The sequence below is a fragment of the Cynoglossus semilaevis genome, chromosome 1 (assembly GCF_000523025.1).
Source record: "Cynoglossus semilaevis isolate Cse_v1.0 chromosome 1, Cse_v1.0, whole genome shotgun sequence".
Classification (NCBI taxonomy): domain Eukaryota; kingdom Metazoa; phylum Chordata; class Actinopteri; order Pleuronectiformes; family Cynoglossidae; genus Cynoglossus; species Cynoglossus semilaevis.
The window spans coordinates 17,497,562-17,514,488 of record NC_024307.1 but is presented as its reverse complement, the minus strand read 5'-3'; the positions used below and the strand labels follow the sequence as shown (position 1 = coordinate 17,514,488).

The following is a 16,927-nucleotide window of genomic DNA, read 5'->3' as shown; positions in this document are numbered from 1 at the left end:
ACTTTTTTTAGCGTGACACATACTATTTATTTTTTAAAATTATTTTAAAGCTATGACTAATGGTGCTTAATTAAAATTTGGCTAAATGTAACCGAGCAAATGTCTTTAATTGGTTATTTCTAACTAATTAGGCAACGATGTAGCTAATTTAATGGTTAGCTTGTTTTGTGTATTATTAATGGTTAGCATTCAGTGGTGGACAAAGTACACTAACTATGTACTTGAGTGAAGGTATAGCTGGCATATGTAGAATATTACTCCAGTAAAAGTATTCACTTCAAATTTCCAACTGAATAGAAGTATAAGAGTATTTGCCTTCATTTATACTTAAGTATTAAAAGTAAAAGTACATTTACTTCATTACTGTGCACCACTGTTTCACTGCTTTCACTTGCTAGTCCAAAATATTAGTTTAATTTTTTCAGCTTGGTTTGACAAAAGACTTGTGGCCTATATCACTTACATTAAGCTAACGCTCCGCTGAGATCATAGAAACAGACAAAATTTGTCCATTTTTGTCACTTTGGACTAACTCTGGTCCAGTTAGATATCATGAGGTCGGAGACAGACAGACTACATCTCTGATCAGTGCGCCTCATCCTCTCTCAGACACGCATTTCCTCTAATTTCACTCTGGATTTTCAATTTTCCCATCACACCTGGACAGTAAAAGGTGTCTTTTGTGCCGCGAGAGAATAATGACGAGGGAAAAGTAGGAGAAAAACAAGACAAGGAGTGAAAATGAGAGTGAGGAAGAGAGAGGGAGAGATGGGGACAAGGACTTGGAAACATCTTTTCCCTGAATCTACTTCTTCCTCTCACCAAACTTGTATGAACCTCCTCCTGTTCCTTTGTCAGACAGGGAGCAGAGCCGACAGAGAAGAAAAGCTCATGGCTGAATAGTGTCATTGGTTTTTAAGGTGAGGCGGAGAGACGCCTGCTGCACTAAAGACTCTGTCAGTTCACACTGATGAGGGTTATTTTGTTAAAAGAGAGTAAAAAAAAAATAAGGGTGTTGTTAAAAAAAGAATTCAAACTTTTCAGTCGAACTTGAAATGCCTGTTTCAACTAATTTGATTATTTTCACTTTGATGAAAATAATCAAATTAGTTTGATTATTTTCATAAACTCAGTCTTTATATTCCAAACATATAAAGGCAAAAAAGTCAAATCAAGTTTTTCTTGCATATAACAAAGTCAATTAAGAAAATCATTCATTTTAAATCACACGTTAGCCACTGCCTATAAAGATAATAATACATGATAATAATAATCAAATTTGAAATTCTATATTTTATTTAATACCGGTACATAAAGGGACACCAGGAGGTAACAAAACAAAAGAGTTTCTCCATAAACCTCGGTGCGGCAGAGTGAGAGAGTTTCTCCATAAACCTCGGTGCGGCCGGGTTAACATTCAGTAAACTCGTTCCTGTTATTAACATCGTTAAACCCTGAACTAAAGTGATGATCATGTGCTGGAGGTACTGTAGACTCAGGCAGGATCAGATATGAGGAGGCTGCTGCACTAAAGACTCTGTCAGCTCTCAGCGCTGAGGTTGAGAAGGGCAGAAAGAAAAGATGTGAATATTAAAAGTATGGTTTGAAGCTGTGCTTTCCGTCTGACAGTAGAATCAGAGACAAAGGCAGAGTCAGATTAGGGAATTAGACCTGGGAGGAGGAGACGACTCGTCTGGCTCACATGAATATTCAGCCGTCACTTCTCTTTCGCTCCCTTCTCTGTGTTAAAGCCCTCTGGATTTTAGGAGAGCGTTGATTAAAGTGAGCAAACACTGCTCTCGGGTTACTGCTCTGCACTGTAATAAAACGCTGTTTACTGTATCAGCCCTGGAATTAATGAGACTAAATGGTTTGCAGAGTTGAGCTGTGGAAGATGAGGTAGATAAGCCATCTGAAAAATGTCCTCCCTCCAAAAAAAGTTCATGACTCCACTGCTGAAGATCAGCCCAGAGAAGAAAAGTTGCAGCGACACTTCTGTTTGATCAAGATTATTGTTCAAATTTTCTTTCTCTTTTCTTGAACTGAGTTCTTAAAGTTAACAGAAACTTCCTGTTGTAGTATCATCATGACTTCTGTTAGCAGCACGATTAGCACGCATCGCCATAGAACACACATGAGATGTAAGATTATTGAAATAAAGTATGGAAATAAAGAATAGTTTAAAGTATGAAAAAATTAGCAAATACAGCTACCTGTAAATATAGGCTGAAATAAAATAACTGAAGGTTAGCCAAGTACTGAAACTATATATAAAAAGCAAGTGAAACTTGCACAAAAGCTAAAAATGAGTCAAAACGGTAGCAAAATGGCTAAATGTTAATTAAATGTTGGTAAAAAAAAATGACACAAAAATGGCAATGGATTAAAGGAATGAAAACTAAATGAGCAGAAATACCTCAATGTTAGTCAGTAAGTATAGTAAAACAACTGTAAATCAGCCGTGTACAGTGGCAACACATCTAAGTTAGCAGATACGGCTATAGCTAATAAAAAAGTTTAAATAGAAAATATCATATATTCTGCATATTTTGGGGGGGAACTGACTTTAAAGGCAGCCAAAAGCACTTCTAGATATTTTCTGGCTTTTCCAGAAACATTACAATAATGATGAGCACAAAATACATTAAAATTTGCTGGAGATTTCGGAAAAGTGCTTTACAAAAAAATGCAGACAGAGAGAGAGAGAGAGTTTGTGTCCAGCTGTGGATCAGAAACAAGCGGCTCCAGAACATAATGAGATTAGGATTTTTTTCACTCTTTTGTTTTTTTTGTTTTTTGTCTGAAACTGTCAGCAGTTAAATCCCTGAACTTTTCCAGGCCTGGAGGAGTTTTACTCCAGGCCTGTGTGGCCCAGAAACCCCAGATGCAACATTGTATCACATCTCTGATATTTTAGGACAGTGAAAAAAGACAAGGAGTGAAAAGTGTGTCCTGACTGTATATGTCTAACATGTCTTTTCTGTCCCAGAGCCCAAGTCCTGTTGGAAGAGGGAGGTTCTGCTGAAAAACTGCCGTCAGGAGGATTCACTGTCACAGATCAGATGCTGTCCTGCCAGAGAATTCAGGACAAGAAAAAAAAAAAGAGAAAAAAACCCTCACATTTCCCAGACAAGGGAAGAGTTTCTGCAGGACTGAATCTACCAGAGTTCAAGGTAACCTGTCCTCCTAATCCCTCTCCTGGTTTTCCTTCTCCTCCTCTTCACTCCCACACTGGTCCTTTCTCCGCATCCACAAATAAAAGCTGGCTGAAGGTCAGAGAAACTGTGAGGAAACATTTGCACCGGGAAGGAGGTGACATCATTTTAACTTTATTTCTGGAAAAGGTTTCTTGACACACTGACACGAATGACTAAGAGTTGCAAAAATATGCTAAGAGTTAGTCCACGCACTGCTAGATATTAAACTCCAAGTAAGTAAATTATGACTCAAAGTGAGCAAGAGCGTAGCTAGAAGTGGAGGAATTGTTAGAAGAAGAATCAGCATATGCAACCAAATTATTCACTCTGCACTTTTTCTACAGTATTCAGTGCTGCAAGCGACTGGGAGTGAGGGGATTTGAACCTGTGCACCACTGAAATCAAGGCCGACCTATATTGAAAGAAGTTCACTGCAAAAATAGTAATTATAAGATAAAATGACCCATACTTCCTGACCAGAAACGAAGGCAGAACTGTGCATGGGGCAGTAGTCTTGACCTGTCCAGACACCACATGACTCAGAACGCTGCCCCCATCTGTCAGTTTTGTTAAACATGTCAAATCTTAGCCATAACTGTTCAGTGATCAGTGATAGTTCATAATAAACCTGATCACTGCCCTCCAGCTCTGCTCAGATGATTGGTCTGTGGATGTAAACCTGAGCTCTGCTCCGTCAGGAGACAGACCTTTATTGAAGTTAATCGTCCATCAGCTCTGCTGACCTGCAGCTGTGATTCAGCTCCTGCAGAGCAGATATGGGAGAATATTCACTCAATTACTGCAGTAAATGTTCACAGTCTGAACCTCCGTCTCTTCTTCTGACCGCCGCTTAGCTGTTATGGACAAAATAAGTGGAGGTAGAAACTAGATCAATTATGGACTGGACAGAGACAGAAACCGCCTGTGCCTGTGCAGACACAGAGGCACAGCTAAAGTTGCTGTTTTTAAAGGTAGTTTTGCTCAAAAAAAGTGTCCGTCTATCTAACGTGCTATTTTCATTTATTGACAAGGTTCAGGTTCACCACAAGCTATCATGTCAGCGATAACATGTGCAGTAGCACGACGCTGGTGACTGACTATTACTAATATTCTTACTATGGTTTTTGATGAGAGAGAATGTGTGGTTTGTGTGGTTTGGATAATGTTGCTTAAAGTGTACAGCATTTCAGTGCTCTCTCTCTCTCTCTCTCTCTCTCTCTCTCTCATGGCAGTATCGTCGTTTATGAGATTTATCCGAGGCACGATTATTGCTCGTTGAAAACTTTACCCAACTCTTCTCTCTCCTCTCCTCTCCTCTCCTCTCTCGCTCACTTTCTGCCTCCTGTTTCTTTTCTGGACTAAAGGTTAAAGGAGAGCAGAGGACACACACACACATACAGAGAGGGAGGGAGGAAGCAAGGAAAAGAGAGAAGTGGGCAGGGGGAACACACAGTTCCTCCCTCACTGGATAGGATAGGAATTCTTTTCAAGGCAATATCCTCAGGTTGGTATCATGTAATTCTCTACAACGAGAGAGAGAGAGAGAGAGAGAGGGAGGGAGGGAGAGAGTGTGTGTGTGTTTTGGATAATAACATAGCAAATAGAATTACCAGATGATAATTGAAGCAGGCAGAGATAGAATCTAAGAATCAAAACATGTTTTTGTATTTGAATAGATAGGGAAATGGAAAGAGAGTGATGGGTGAGTGAGTGCAGGCTGGGATCTAGTGGTCAAAGAATCAGGCCTGTGATCAGAGAGTTGCTGGTTTAAAACCCAGCCAGGCAAGGCTGTGGTATGTTGAGCACTACAGCCCCCCTTCTCCCCTGGGGGGAGTAAAGTTATTTCATTAATGACTTCATAGATAAGTAAGTGTGCTGTATGACATAGTATAACACACTCAGAACAGTCAGAGACACATCTTATTCACTGAGTGTGGGATCAGTGGACACAGCTAATTAGAAACGGCAAATGACGTTGGACTGTCAGGTTCTTCCGGATTAGAATCAAGCATCTTGTCCCTACCCTTCCTGTAATTTTCTGAAATGTTATGTTTCGTGAAATGTGGTTGTGTTTTCTCTAATGTCGTTGTTTCCTCTACTGTCATTGTGTTTCGTTAAATGTTGATGGGTTTTGACCTTCAGGGCCACCGTACGTCACAATGACGCCTCACAGCAGAGCACGCCTTCAGAATGACACGGAGCGGAGGTAAAGGGAAAACAGAATGACAGAAGAAAGCCAGTGGACAGACTTGAGGACGAGACGGAGATGAAGGCAGTCCCACATAAACAACAACAATAATTACAGAAGCAACTGCGCCACCTGCCTGCTCTTCACTTGTATTTAAACTCGTGTGCACTTTTGTCACGGGGCTTCTTCTTCAGCTGATCTCCGATCGGTTTCTACAGCAGCTGCTGTAAAAGCACAGAGACACCAGTCAACTAATTTAACTTTCGTATTTTTGTTATCAGTTGGAAAGAAACGGCGAAAAGAAGAAGGCGGAGGAGAAGCGCCCGCAGGAGTTTGTTGTGGTCGCAACACGAGCAGCGAGAAGTTGAGTAGTGAAACAGGTGCACGTGAGATCAGATCATTTCAACGCAGGTAAGAACCGTATCTGTGCACAACCGGGTGTCGAAAATCCAGTGTCTTCAGTGTGTGTTCAAATCTGTCTCACTCTGCACTCCTTTAACCAAATCTCCAAACTCAGCTGGTCTACACTCCTGAGTGACCCTGTCTATGTTCGTGGGCGAAGTCAGTGTTTCTCAATTAGGGGTATGCGGACCGTTAGTAGATTGCATGCAATCTGGATCTTTACAGTTGAGTTATTATCAATTGAATTAATTTCTGTCCTTGTTGTCATTTTATCATAAATTTAACAAAAAAGGTTCAGAATATTAGTTGTCATTTTATCATAAATTTAACAAAAAGGTTCAGAATATTATTTTTTTTCAGGTTTCAGGTTTATCTTGAACGTAAAAATGCAGAAAATGTTTTGCCCCATGAAATTTTTGAGACATCACTGAACACAAATTGGCTCCAGAGACAGATCTGTACTGAAAGGGTCACAATCACATGCAGTAAAAAGCAGTAGGCTTTTATCATGTGTGTGTTGTCTGGTCACTTATCCACTGCAGCCCTTTCTAAAAAAAATCTTTCTTGGATTGAATTTAGATCCAAGACTGATGATCCCAAATCTGTCTGAGCTGTCAATGTAAAAAAACAAAGCATGAATAATTAATTGTTGTTGATGCCTCTTCTAGAAGGGGGGGCTCACAACAAATCATCTTCATGAGCTACCATGGTGTTTTTAGCAGGATGCTCTTCTTTAATGGAGGCGGAACAGCAGACTGATGAGATTTGAACCATATGTGAATATTTAGAGGGAAACCAGATGATTGTACTGTTGGCGGTTCAAGTGTCTGCTGTGTTAAAGGATAAACTCTGGAGCAGTAGAACAGAGATTAAGCTGATTTTGTGCTTCTATGTGATTGGTCCTGTGAAGTGTTAGCGCTCAAGCATATAACGTGTATCTAAACAGTTTTTACAACTTGACTTTTGTAGATCTAAATGAGTTTGTCCTTAAAAAAAACACCCCGTTTACAAGTAAAAATGAGCCAAAATCTACATAAAAACTAGTCCTGTCAGCTTTAGTAAAAAAGTTTTAGTAAAAAATAAATAAATAAAATAAAACCAGGTCTATTTACAGGTAAAACCACATTTCAAACTAAACTTTGGTGTAGAAACTGCCACAAATTATTTAACCAAAACAAGCCAAACAAAAGCGGTAGAAGTTGGCAGCACGTGGTTAAAATATAAATGATAGCCTGCACAGCTAACCGTTGTCCCTAATAAAACAACATGGAATATCCGAAAAAATTGCCCCAGACACAGACACAGATTTAGATTAGAAAAAACAAACACTCCTTTTAGATTTAAAAAAATATGACCAAAAATGTTTAAGGAACTCAGACATAATCACAAAAACTGTGACTGATATCAGTTTATTAACTCTCAGGGCTCACAGTTATTTTTCACTGCAGAGGAACAACTGAAGTGTAGGAGTGACCAGTGTATGTGTGTGTGTGCACGTGTGTGTGTGTTTTAAGGGAAGTCTTGACATTAACCATAAATAATCAGCCGAGTCTTTTTCCGTTCTCCTGGTTTCACCCACGCTTAAAAGAATTCCGCCGGCCGGCGCCGAAACTTCTCCAAGGTCACAATGTTCAACAGTTTCTCTACTTTTACAACCTTCTTCACCAGAGCTGCCACCATAACCAGTACTAGCTACGTCTGTGGTTCTTTTGCATCAAAAAGAGGAGGGTTACCGTTTGAAATAACAGTTAAAACAAAAAAGAAATATTTTGGACTGTCACGACTGTCAGCTCACGACAAATCCCTGGACTTCCATAAATCACAGTCAAGTTGGAAACGTTCCCCTGGATCAGCCAGTGAACATGGTTTGGTTTCAGTCCTGCTGGTCTGTGTGAAGCTGGGGAGGCCAGATCTTCTTTATCCTTTCTTTCCGTCATGTCTCAGTGACCTGGTGATGTTGTACTGTAATAGAACACTTTCAGAAGCAAAGGTACAGTTGAGGGAGGCAAAGGGAGGTAACATCTGCCTTCTCAGTACTCCTGATACTCTGAGCACATTCAACAAATGTGATTTTAATTTAATTTATAATATAATAATATACTTTAGCCACTGTGGTCTAACAACATACACAAAGCAAAACTATGTTCATCATAAAGACATTTATAATTGAACGGTCCAATTAATGGCAGGGACATTAACATATTAATTTAAATGAGTAAATAAACCAAATAAGGTGTTCAAAAACCAAACAAAACACACATTTAATCGCTTATTTTTCAGTTTCCTACTTCCAGGCTCATTGGTAACACCGGAGCCACACACTTCAGCCTGTAGGTGGCAGTATTACAACCAAAGTTTGTCGTCAGCCAGAAGAAGACAAACAGGATGCTTTGATTGACTTTGGTGTGCAAGAAAGTTTGTGGAACAGTGATGGAATGTGGCTTTGGGGTTTTTTACTCCCTGATGTGAGCTTTGATAAAACCATGGTGAGAAAGAGTTTTCTTATTACTGATTTTATCTTTATACTTTGGTCTGTGAGCTAAAATCACAGATTTTCTTCATGGACTTTGGTCTGTGAGCTAAAATCACTGATTTTTTTTCATGGACTTTGGTGTTGTAGAGAAACACTTTTTTAGGCTTCAGTTCCAGTCACAAGGCTCCTCGGTGGTGAAGTTTAATCTACTGTATAGGTGAAGGATCACAGGTGCTGATTCTTTTCAAAGGTGTCTTTTGTGAAGTGGTATCTGAACACTCTTTTCTGTTAACAGTGTGTGTCAGCTGAGATTTTGTAGTAAAGTTGAGTTGAAGTAAAATTAGCTTCATGTCTAAATGTCAGCGATTGTTCAACTAAGATCCAGCTAAAACCCACCCTGTTGTTGTCATCATTTAAGTTAATGATAACGTATCAGTCTGTCTGCACTAAAGTCTCTGAGGCTGAACAGGAGAATATGACAACTTCTGAAAAGACATATTATGATTTTTTTAAAGTTAGTTCGGTTGTGCAGCAGGTGAGAGGAAGTTGAAACAGTGACAGGCGACAGTTGAAATGACTTTAAATCCTCCACACTGTAATCAGCCTGTCACCTGCTGTAATCTGGAGCTGCTGCTCCCTCATCCTCCTGACACACCAACATCTTTAACTGAGTTCTCCTTTCTTTTACTACTCCTCCTGCTCCTCCTCCTCATTCTATTTCCTTTTCTAAAGGCTCACAGGGAGGATGAGCTGAGTCTGAATTTTATGGTTATTCTTTGTGTCTGCTGCTGAGTAACTTCAACTATCATTTGAGCGTTTATATCAATTAAAATGATTTATTTTTAAAGTTATTTTAATGGTCAATTATATATGACCTTTACAATAACACCAGTATTATTTTAATTGTATATGTATATTATATTAAACATAACTAAAAAAACAATTAATTTTGTTTAATCTCCTCAGAAATTGGTATTTATTAATTAAATTAAGATCAAAAATCAAAAACATAGATATAAACAATGCATTGATCATATTATTTTTTTTTAAAGAAAACATTTAATATTATTTAAAAATGGGTAAAATAACCAAGCGAGGGACATGTGTATATATATATATATGATATTTTATAAGGTTTTTTTTATTTTGGCTTTCATTCACTTTTTCACCATGATTTCTCTCAAATCCTCCCCCTGTATTTAGTAACACATTAGCCTAAATTGGCATATTATCTCTCTTTTCTACGTTTGTCTTTGTTCCTCAGGCATGGTGGATATGGAATACCTATGTATAGTACCTTCCCGTCCTCCCTTAAGTCTGGTGGAGTTCTGTCATTCTTACCTGGTATTTTTTTAGAACCTCATTCCTAATGTTTGCATCTCTTTGTCCAGAGAATGAATGTGTAGTTGGTTTATTGTAGAGTCTGTTTGTGTTTCTGGGAACTCTCAGACTTCAATCTCATCTCTTCTGGTTCAGGGGTCATATTTTTGAGATTTCATGTCTCGACTAACATTCCTTTTGGGGGAAAACAAATCCTTGTTGTACGTTATTCTCCTCAGTTACCTCTTATAAAAGTATTACTGCCAATATTCTATTAAGGAGTATTTAATAACTCGGGGTCAGTATTTGTCCATTGTTGTTCTGAAGAGCCTACAGTTTCATATGATCAAAAAACTAAAAATTGACACAGCTGTGGCAGCCACTCAGCTACTCAGCTGTTTCTATGATTTTCATTGCCACTCTATTTTTGGGATGTTATTTAGTTTTTTAAGGCAGCACTCAAGGCTAAACTGAAGGTCTGTCCAGTCCAGTCCTGCAACACCCCTAAGTAGATCGTCTTAATGTCCACCAGTGTATCCTCAGCCACCATCAGTGTGTCTGCTCTTTCATCTTTCTAACCACCAACATCAGTCTTCTCCACTGTCCACCTGTCTGTCCATCATCTGTGAAGTTTTTCACGGTGTTTCCACATTGTTTTGTAGCTCTCTCCCTTTGTTTGAGATTTGGTCTTGTGGCCTGGTTTTTATGGTCAGATATTTCAGCCTGAAGGCGTCTCTAAGACGTCTGCCAAGAATTGGCAGGCCTACCGTTTGACTTGGTGATGTCATCTGGCAGCAGTGTTGAACTCTGTCCTGAGGTTTACACCCTGATCGTTCATGGATGAGTCATGTCTTATGGTGGAACTTTGATCATGATTGCCTTAACTGAAGATACCGGTTTTGGTGAAACCAGAAAAAAGATCATCTTGATTAAAAAGGACTTGCATCAAGACAATAACGTTTAGGTAGCTTAGCTTAAACTGCACCCATCTTAATATCTTTGTGTGTGTCCGTGTGTGTGTGTGTTTTCGGGTGCCTCACCAACCTTTGAGCGATCATGCTGCGTGCTAGTGTAGTTGGCCTGAATTTCTTGTTTTTCCAAAACCACAAGTGAATCTGGAATGGTGTAATGGGTGACTTTAGCGCCACTATTGGATGTTTTCTGACATTGGCATCAGAGGGTATTAGTGGAAGTCAGGTAGTTGTAGAGTAACCTTGATTTGGTTTAGGCACAACCATTGGGTGTCTGTAGCACTGTCATCAGGTGGTTTGATCAAATTCCACCGCTCCCATGAGAGTCACCTTAAGTTAGTTATTATGGCATCTATTGAACCTTTGGAACTAAAGTTCTTGTTCTTTGAGTTGATTAAAATATTTAATCTTTCTTTAATAAATGAATGAAACTGACAACGTTACAATCAGACGCTCTGTCCTTTGACCTCTTATGCACCTGTCTGGTTAAACATGGACCTGTGCCATGATCACCAGAGTGTCCAAAGCTCAAACCACACATACACACACACTCCGACTAAACTATCTTATAATAAATCTGCGTGTCGGGAAAAGTAGAGCCACTGCTGAGCCTCACAGAGTAAGTGAAATGTTAAAAGAATCATTTTTCTCCTGCTGTCATTGTTGCTTTTTCTTAAACCAGTGTTTAATGTCAAAGCTTTTTCTAGGCGAAGCTGAAAGATGGTGATTCATTAAAAATGTATTTAATTTTCTAAATTTTTAAAAAGGATTCACGTGAGAAATGTCAGTCCAGAGTGTAGGCAGCAACTTTCTTTATTTTACTACACTTGTCTTGTATTGGTTTTGTTGTTTTACATACATATAACTAAAACGGCTGACACATTCCAGTACTGCTAGAGTTTGGTCCAATCGTTTAATTAAAACCTGTCTAGTAATAGACTTTATCTTTTTTTTCCCCCATACCACTGACATAATCTTATTTGCCTCTTGAACTGTAAAATGTAACTCTATTTCTTATTAATAAGGGATTGTGCAAAGTTTTCCTAAAATTAAAGTCAAGAAGAACCAATAAACATAACCAGTAGGTAATAGATAATATGCCGTAGAAAATGTTAAAAACGAGCCAAAACAATCTCATAAAAGACTAAGTCAAGATAAATATAGCTACATATTAGCCACAGGTAGCTACAAGTTAGCAAGATGAAGGCCTTGGTTTTTTGAACATGTGACGAAATCATGAAATTGTGTATTTTACATAAGACATCAAAGATGTCCAAGTGTAGAAATCCTGTTTTTGTCAGTTTATCTGCTTAAATTATCATACCCATAAAAGGTTAGCACAAGGCGATAGGATTTTGTGTGTGTGTGTGTGTGTGTGTGTGTGTGTGTGTGTGTGTGGTGTGTTAATCCCATTAGTGTGATTGCCCTGATCAAACAACTGACAGTCTGTTGAGTTGGTCATACTGTTGAAGTCTCGTTGTGATGATCAACAACCATAAAATAGAAATTTAAACGTTATCCATTTTACTTGAGTTTACATTATAAACTGTTGTATTTTTGTGTCAACACGTATCAAACAAATGCCAGGAATTGTACCAGCAGCCAGAAAAAGACTGCAGGGTCAGGAACAAGCAGCTGATCTGAACCATGACCTAAAAACATAGTGGATGTTTTCCCTTCAGTCTGTTTGACGTTGGAGTCGGTACAGATTAAAGCGTAGCGGTGAGAACACAAATCTTGGAACTTGTTTTAAAAAAGGACAACATGACCCGACCTTTGTGACACTGCGGCATTGATCGATGATGCGACTGACCTGATTGATGTTTGTCCTGTGTCTCCTGCCCTCACCTCACAGCAACTGACCTTTTACGAACTCTTCATTCTCAGACCAGCGAGATCTTGCGAGAAGAAAGAGCAACCAGGTAGACCAACCCAAACATGTCCAAAACGATCTCGCACCCTGACCGCCGCGGCCTATGACAGAAAGAGAAGCCACTTATTTTGTACATGTTAATTTGTTTATTGAGCATCTAATGCCAAATTGTTTTATGAGACTTTAATGTGTTCATTTTTCTTTTTTATAAATTGCAAACCGTAAAACGCACTAAGAACGATAAGATGAAAAAATCCACAGATAAATATAGGTTAAAAAATGTTATTTAACCTATATGCTGTCAATCAACTTTTTTTTGGATTGAAAATTGGCTTATTATAAATGGGGGAAAAAAAATTACCTTTTGAAAATCAATAAAATTAAACCAATTTATTATTTTATCACAGCCCAGTACCAACTGACCTACAACCTCTGTAGACCTTTTTAAACATACTGTGAATTGTGTTTAGGTTTCCATAGAGCATCTGTCTGCAGAGGACATAAATTAATTTTACAGAAGGAAAGTAGTATAGTAGTATAAATAAGCGAACATCAGTCATCGGACAGATCTTTGTTATTTCTAATGGTAAATCAATACATCTCTCCTTCACCATGTAGTTGTGCAGTGTGTGGTGTGTGTTGTGGTTTCATAAGTGTCCTTGGATGTTGCTAACAGCACTGGTGTTAACTCACATTAAGTCACAACAGATAAACCTGCCGGACACTCTAATACAGTCTAGACTAAATGAAGGCAGAACCACGTAGTGAAGCTTGATTTAAGGTCAAACAGAAGACTTGAATTGACAAGATCTGGACCTACAGGTTACACTGATCTTTCTATAGAAAATGGTTGTTGGTTACATTTGTTTAGCTGTTTGCTAACCTTTAGGTATCTTTTGGTATTAGCCGTTTGTGCTAACCTTCAGCCAGTATGAATGGTGAAAAATTAATGCAACACTGGATGGAAATAAATCTTGTGACATTGCAGAAACTTATCGAAACAATGCCACAGCGAATGCGTGCTGTAATCAAAGCTAAAGGCGGTCCAACGAAATATTAGAGTGTATGACCCTTTTTTTGGTGGCGACTTTTTTTTTGGCCAGGCAGTGTAGTTCAGCTGCATGTTTGCTTATCTTTGAATATATATGGGAAATTTCTTCAGCTAGCTACATAGCTAATAGTGTCTTGATAGCTGCAAAAGGTTATTTATAATATTGTTCTCCATTAACTTTTAACTATTGCTGCGTTCATTTAAATCTGTTGAACCTATACTTACCTGCTCAGGCTACATATCAGTCTACAGGAACTTTGCTGGCAATTTTTCAATCCAGGTTTTGCTCTTGTTGTTTTGTGCACAATGTTGTTGTTTTTGTTCTACGCACAATTTACACTTTCTTTCTTTGAACTCTTCCTTCTCTGTAACTTTGGGCTTGATCCGGGACCAGGGAAACTAATTTTGTTCATCCCATGTCTAACGTGTTGTAATGACAATAAAGAACCTTGAGTCCTTGCTAACATTATCTTTATACTGGTATTATAGTGGTGGAGTGGTATTTTTTCCACTCCACCACTGCTCATTACTAACCTGAGGATTGTGTAAAAGCATTAGCTTTGCCGTCTTAGTAGCATTTGTGTTGATTTGTGTTTATTTTGTCGTTTGTACAGGACCTTTCTTCTGTTTAACAGTAGAACAGAAGAAGAAGTAGCTACAGCTTAACATTTAACGTCAGTGCCACAAACAAACACACACGCAGACATGGCCTCCTCTCCTGACCTAGACCCTAACCCTCTCCCACTGCTACAGCTCCAGGAGGTGGATTCCAGCAAAACCTCAGAGAGACCTAATTCCCCTATCTTGCTGCCAGCTGTCTACAGTCCTCCTTTGGGCATGGATACTCACACTGTCTGCATCCCATCTCCGTACACTGACAGTGGTCATGAGTACAACCTTGGACACGGACCTCTGACATTCTATGGTCCACCGGTACTGAGCTACAGTCGGCCACCTGTCACTGACAGCCAGGGAGCGGTGTGTGGCCCCCTCAGTCCTACGGCTTTTTGGCCCCCACATGGACCCGCCAACATATCTTCTCTGACACTACGCTGCCCTCAGCCACTCGTCTATAATGAGCCCAGTCCACACGGGTGCTCGTGGATGGAGCCTAAAGCCCACAGCATCAACCCCAGCAGGTAGGGTGTATGGTCCTGACCGGTTTTTCTACCAGCATGATGCATTGATCCATGTAAAGTGACCTAGAGTAGTTAGATAAACAAAGCTTCAAATTCTGAGAAACTGGAAATACCGAAGCTTATAACCTTCACACTCAACATTTTGGACAACAACTAAAATGAGTGATGGTCCTCGTCAGGCCTGTGGTCTGACTAAGCAACTTGTCAAGAAACACTTACTGTATTTATATTGAGTTTTTTTACACTCTTTGAAACAAAATAATTTGATAAAGAGTGCCCTCAAAATGTCAGTCTACAGGCAACAAACTTTGCCAGAAACTCACTATAAATGGCCTAAAAATAAAAAATAAACACTTTTCCGTTGAGCTGTCGACAGTTGTAGAATTTTTTGTCTTTGCCTTGTTTTAACTGCTCATTGAAAAAAATCATGGTCAAGCTAGTAGTAGTCGTAGGAAAGAAAAATAACTAAGTACATGTCAAAACAATACTTTAGACCAACGATGGACAAAACTAAAGTACTAGAGGTAATTTTACCAATAATAGTTTGTATTATTTACTATGAGTAATACCTAGTAATAGTTTAAAAGGCAACTAGAAAGTGACCTAGAATTGGTTTTCTGCAACTCATGTAAAAGTAAACAGAGTTTATATAAGTACTAATAACAAAAATTTTAATTTAAATTTTTTTTCTTTTTTATTAGAGAAATTTCCAAAATGACCTTGGTTCTGTTCGTTTACAACAGTTTGAACTGTTTATTATTATTATTACCAGCTGATAGAGTGAACATTGACAACATTATCGCCGTTAGACCTTCAATTTGTGTGATTTGTGATACAGTCCATTTGAAAATAACAGGACTTTGGCGACATCTTGAAGAACACTGCTGCCGTTGGCAGAATAATGGCAGATGAATGACGAGATAACATTGTAAATGTCAAGTTGTCCTCCTTTTTTCTCTCCCTCTCTGAGTGTATTTTTTTTTCAGTTCCATCCTCAGCTGTAACAAGCTGGTGGGGAAAAGATTAGGAGAAGGTGGAGAAGGTGTGAACTCTTCCTCATCGTCCATGTTGGTTAAAACTGACATGCACTTCTGTGCTGTGTGTCACGACTATGCCTCTGGTTACCACTATGGCGTGTGGTCCTGCGAAGGCTGCAAGGCCTTCTTCAAGAGGAGTATCCAAGGTAGGCAGACTGTTTTTTATAGGAAACACGCAAACACCCCACCCTTGAAATGTCCAAGTGGCAGAAAAGTAAATGAGTCTGGTATAGAAAATGTCATTTACCAAAAATGTTTAAGACAAAACTGTATCCACACAGTAGCCAAAAGATATCTATGTGAACTAAAATATAGCCAAATAGCTACGACATGTCTTCTTTATTTAACCAGGCAAGTCGTATTAACATGGTGGCAAAAGGTGAAACAAGGAGAAACAAACAAAAAAGGATACTAAAGAAAAAAACAAAAACAAATAGGAAAAAGGAACATAAATATGTAGAAAACACCTTAGCTAAACACCTTAGCTAAACATGGACAACATATGACACCAAATAAATACGAATGACAAACATACATGGTGGTATATACCATGCTAGCAACAAAAAAATTGAATAAAGGCAAATTACTATATTTTTTATTAGTTTTTATGATTTTTTTATAAATTATTATAGTATGTCACTTTGGATCATTGGTTGGTGTTGAAGTATATTTTTTAAACCTTATTAGTAAAAAAAAAGTACTTGGCTACACTTTGGCAAATTTGTACATTTTACACATTTTTGGAATAATTTTCAAAGACTTTTCAGAATTTTTTGGCATAGTGTTTTGATTAGTGGTTGTTTTTTCAGAAAAAATAAAAATAAATTTCATGGTTAAATTTTTTTTTTTTTTTTTTTTTCTGAAAACTTGTTCAGGAATTGTTATCCTGTATTATTTACTGTGATAAAAGCTTGATGTACCAAAGGCTTTTCTTTGGAAATTAAACAGTAAAAATTGATTAAGCTTATTTTGAGGCAAATGAGTGTATTTTTTGTCCATTCTGTCGTGTTCATCCCAACCCCTTCCTTTGGTGTACACCATCTTTTCATCACAATAAAATACTATACCAATAAGTTCCCGAACAAATCTCCGGAAAAAAAAAGTTTCTCAAAAATGACTAAAAATACACTAATTTGTCTTAAAAGACTTAGCTATGTGCATTTTTGTGGTTAAAATTCAGAAAAAAATATACTTTTTTGGTATTCCAACTTTTGATCACAGTAAAACACTTTACCAATGAGTTCCTGACCAAATCTCCGATAATAAAAGTTTCTCA

At 38.3% G+C, this 16,927-nt stretch overlaps 1 protein-coding gene across 10 annotated transcripts; it reads left to right on the top strand.

Annotated features, from left to right (window-relative positions):
* The first annotated feature begins 4,608 nt into the window (after nt 1-4,608).
* On the top strand, nt 4,609-16,921 carry LOC103382744 (estrogen receptor beta-like). Of its 10 annotated transcripts, none has more exons than XM_017039441.2 (5): nt 4,610-4,701; nt 5,340-5,796; nt 14,090-14,149; nt 14,229-14,614; nt 15,601-16,921. In XM_017039441.2, the coding sequence occupies exons 4-5, from the start codon at nt 14,313-14,315 to the stop codon at nt 16,064-16,066; spliced, it is 768 nt and encodes a 255-aa protein (XP_016894930.1). In that variant the 5' UTR covers nt 4,610-4,701; nt 5,340-5,796; nt 14,090-14,149; nt 14,229-14,312; the 3' UTR covers nt 16,067-16,921. The 10 variants fall into 10 exon arrangements, with proteins under 10 accessions (XP_008313874.1, XP_016894930.1, XP_008313933.1 ...); XM_025056084.1 differs by lacking the exons at nt 4,610-4,701; nt 5,340-5,796 and adding exons at nt 11,180-12,273; nt 12,407-12,473; XM_008315652.3 differs by having other exon boundaries at nt 4,609-4,701; nt 14,090-14,614.
* The last annotated feature ends 6 nt before the right edge of the window (nt 16,922-16,927 follow it).

Bases quoted from the DNA above. Each gene is read 5' to 3' on its own strand.
- LOC103382744 (XM_008315636.2), top strand. From the start codon at position 11,057: ATGATCACCAGAGTGTCCAAAGCTCAAACCACACATACACACACACTC. The intron at 11,171-14,228 runs GTAAGTGAAATG...CCACTGCTACAG, and splicing joins CCACTGCTGAGCCTCACAGA to CTCCAGGAGGTGGATTCCAG. The intron at 14,615-15,600 runs GTAGGGTGTATG...TTTTTTTTTCAG, and splicing joins CACAGCATCAACCCCAGCAG to TTCCATCCTCAGCTGTAACA.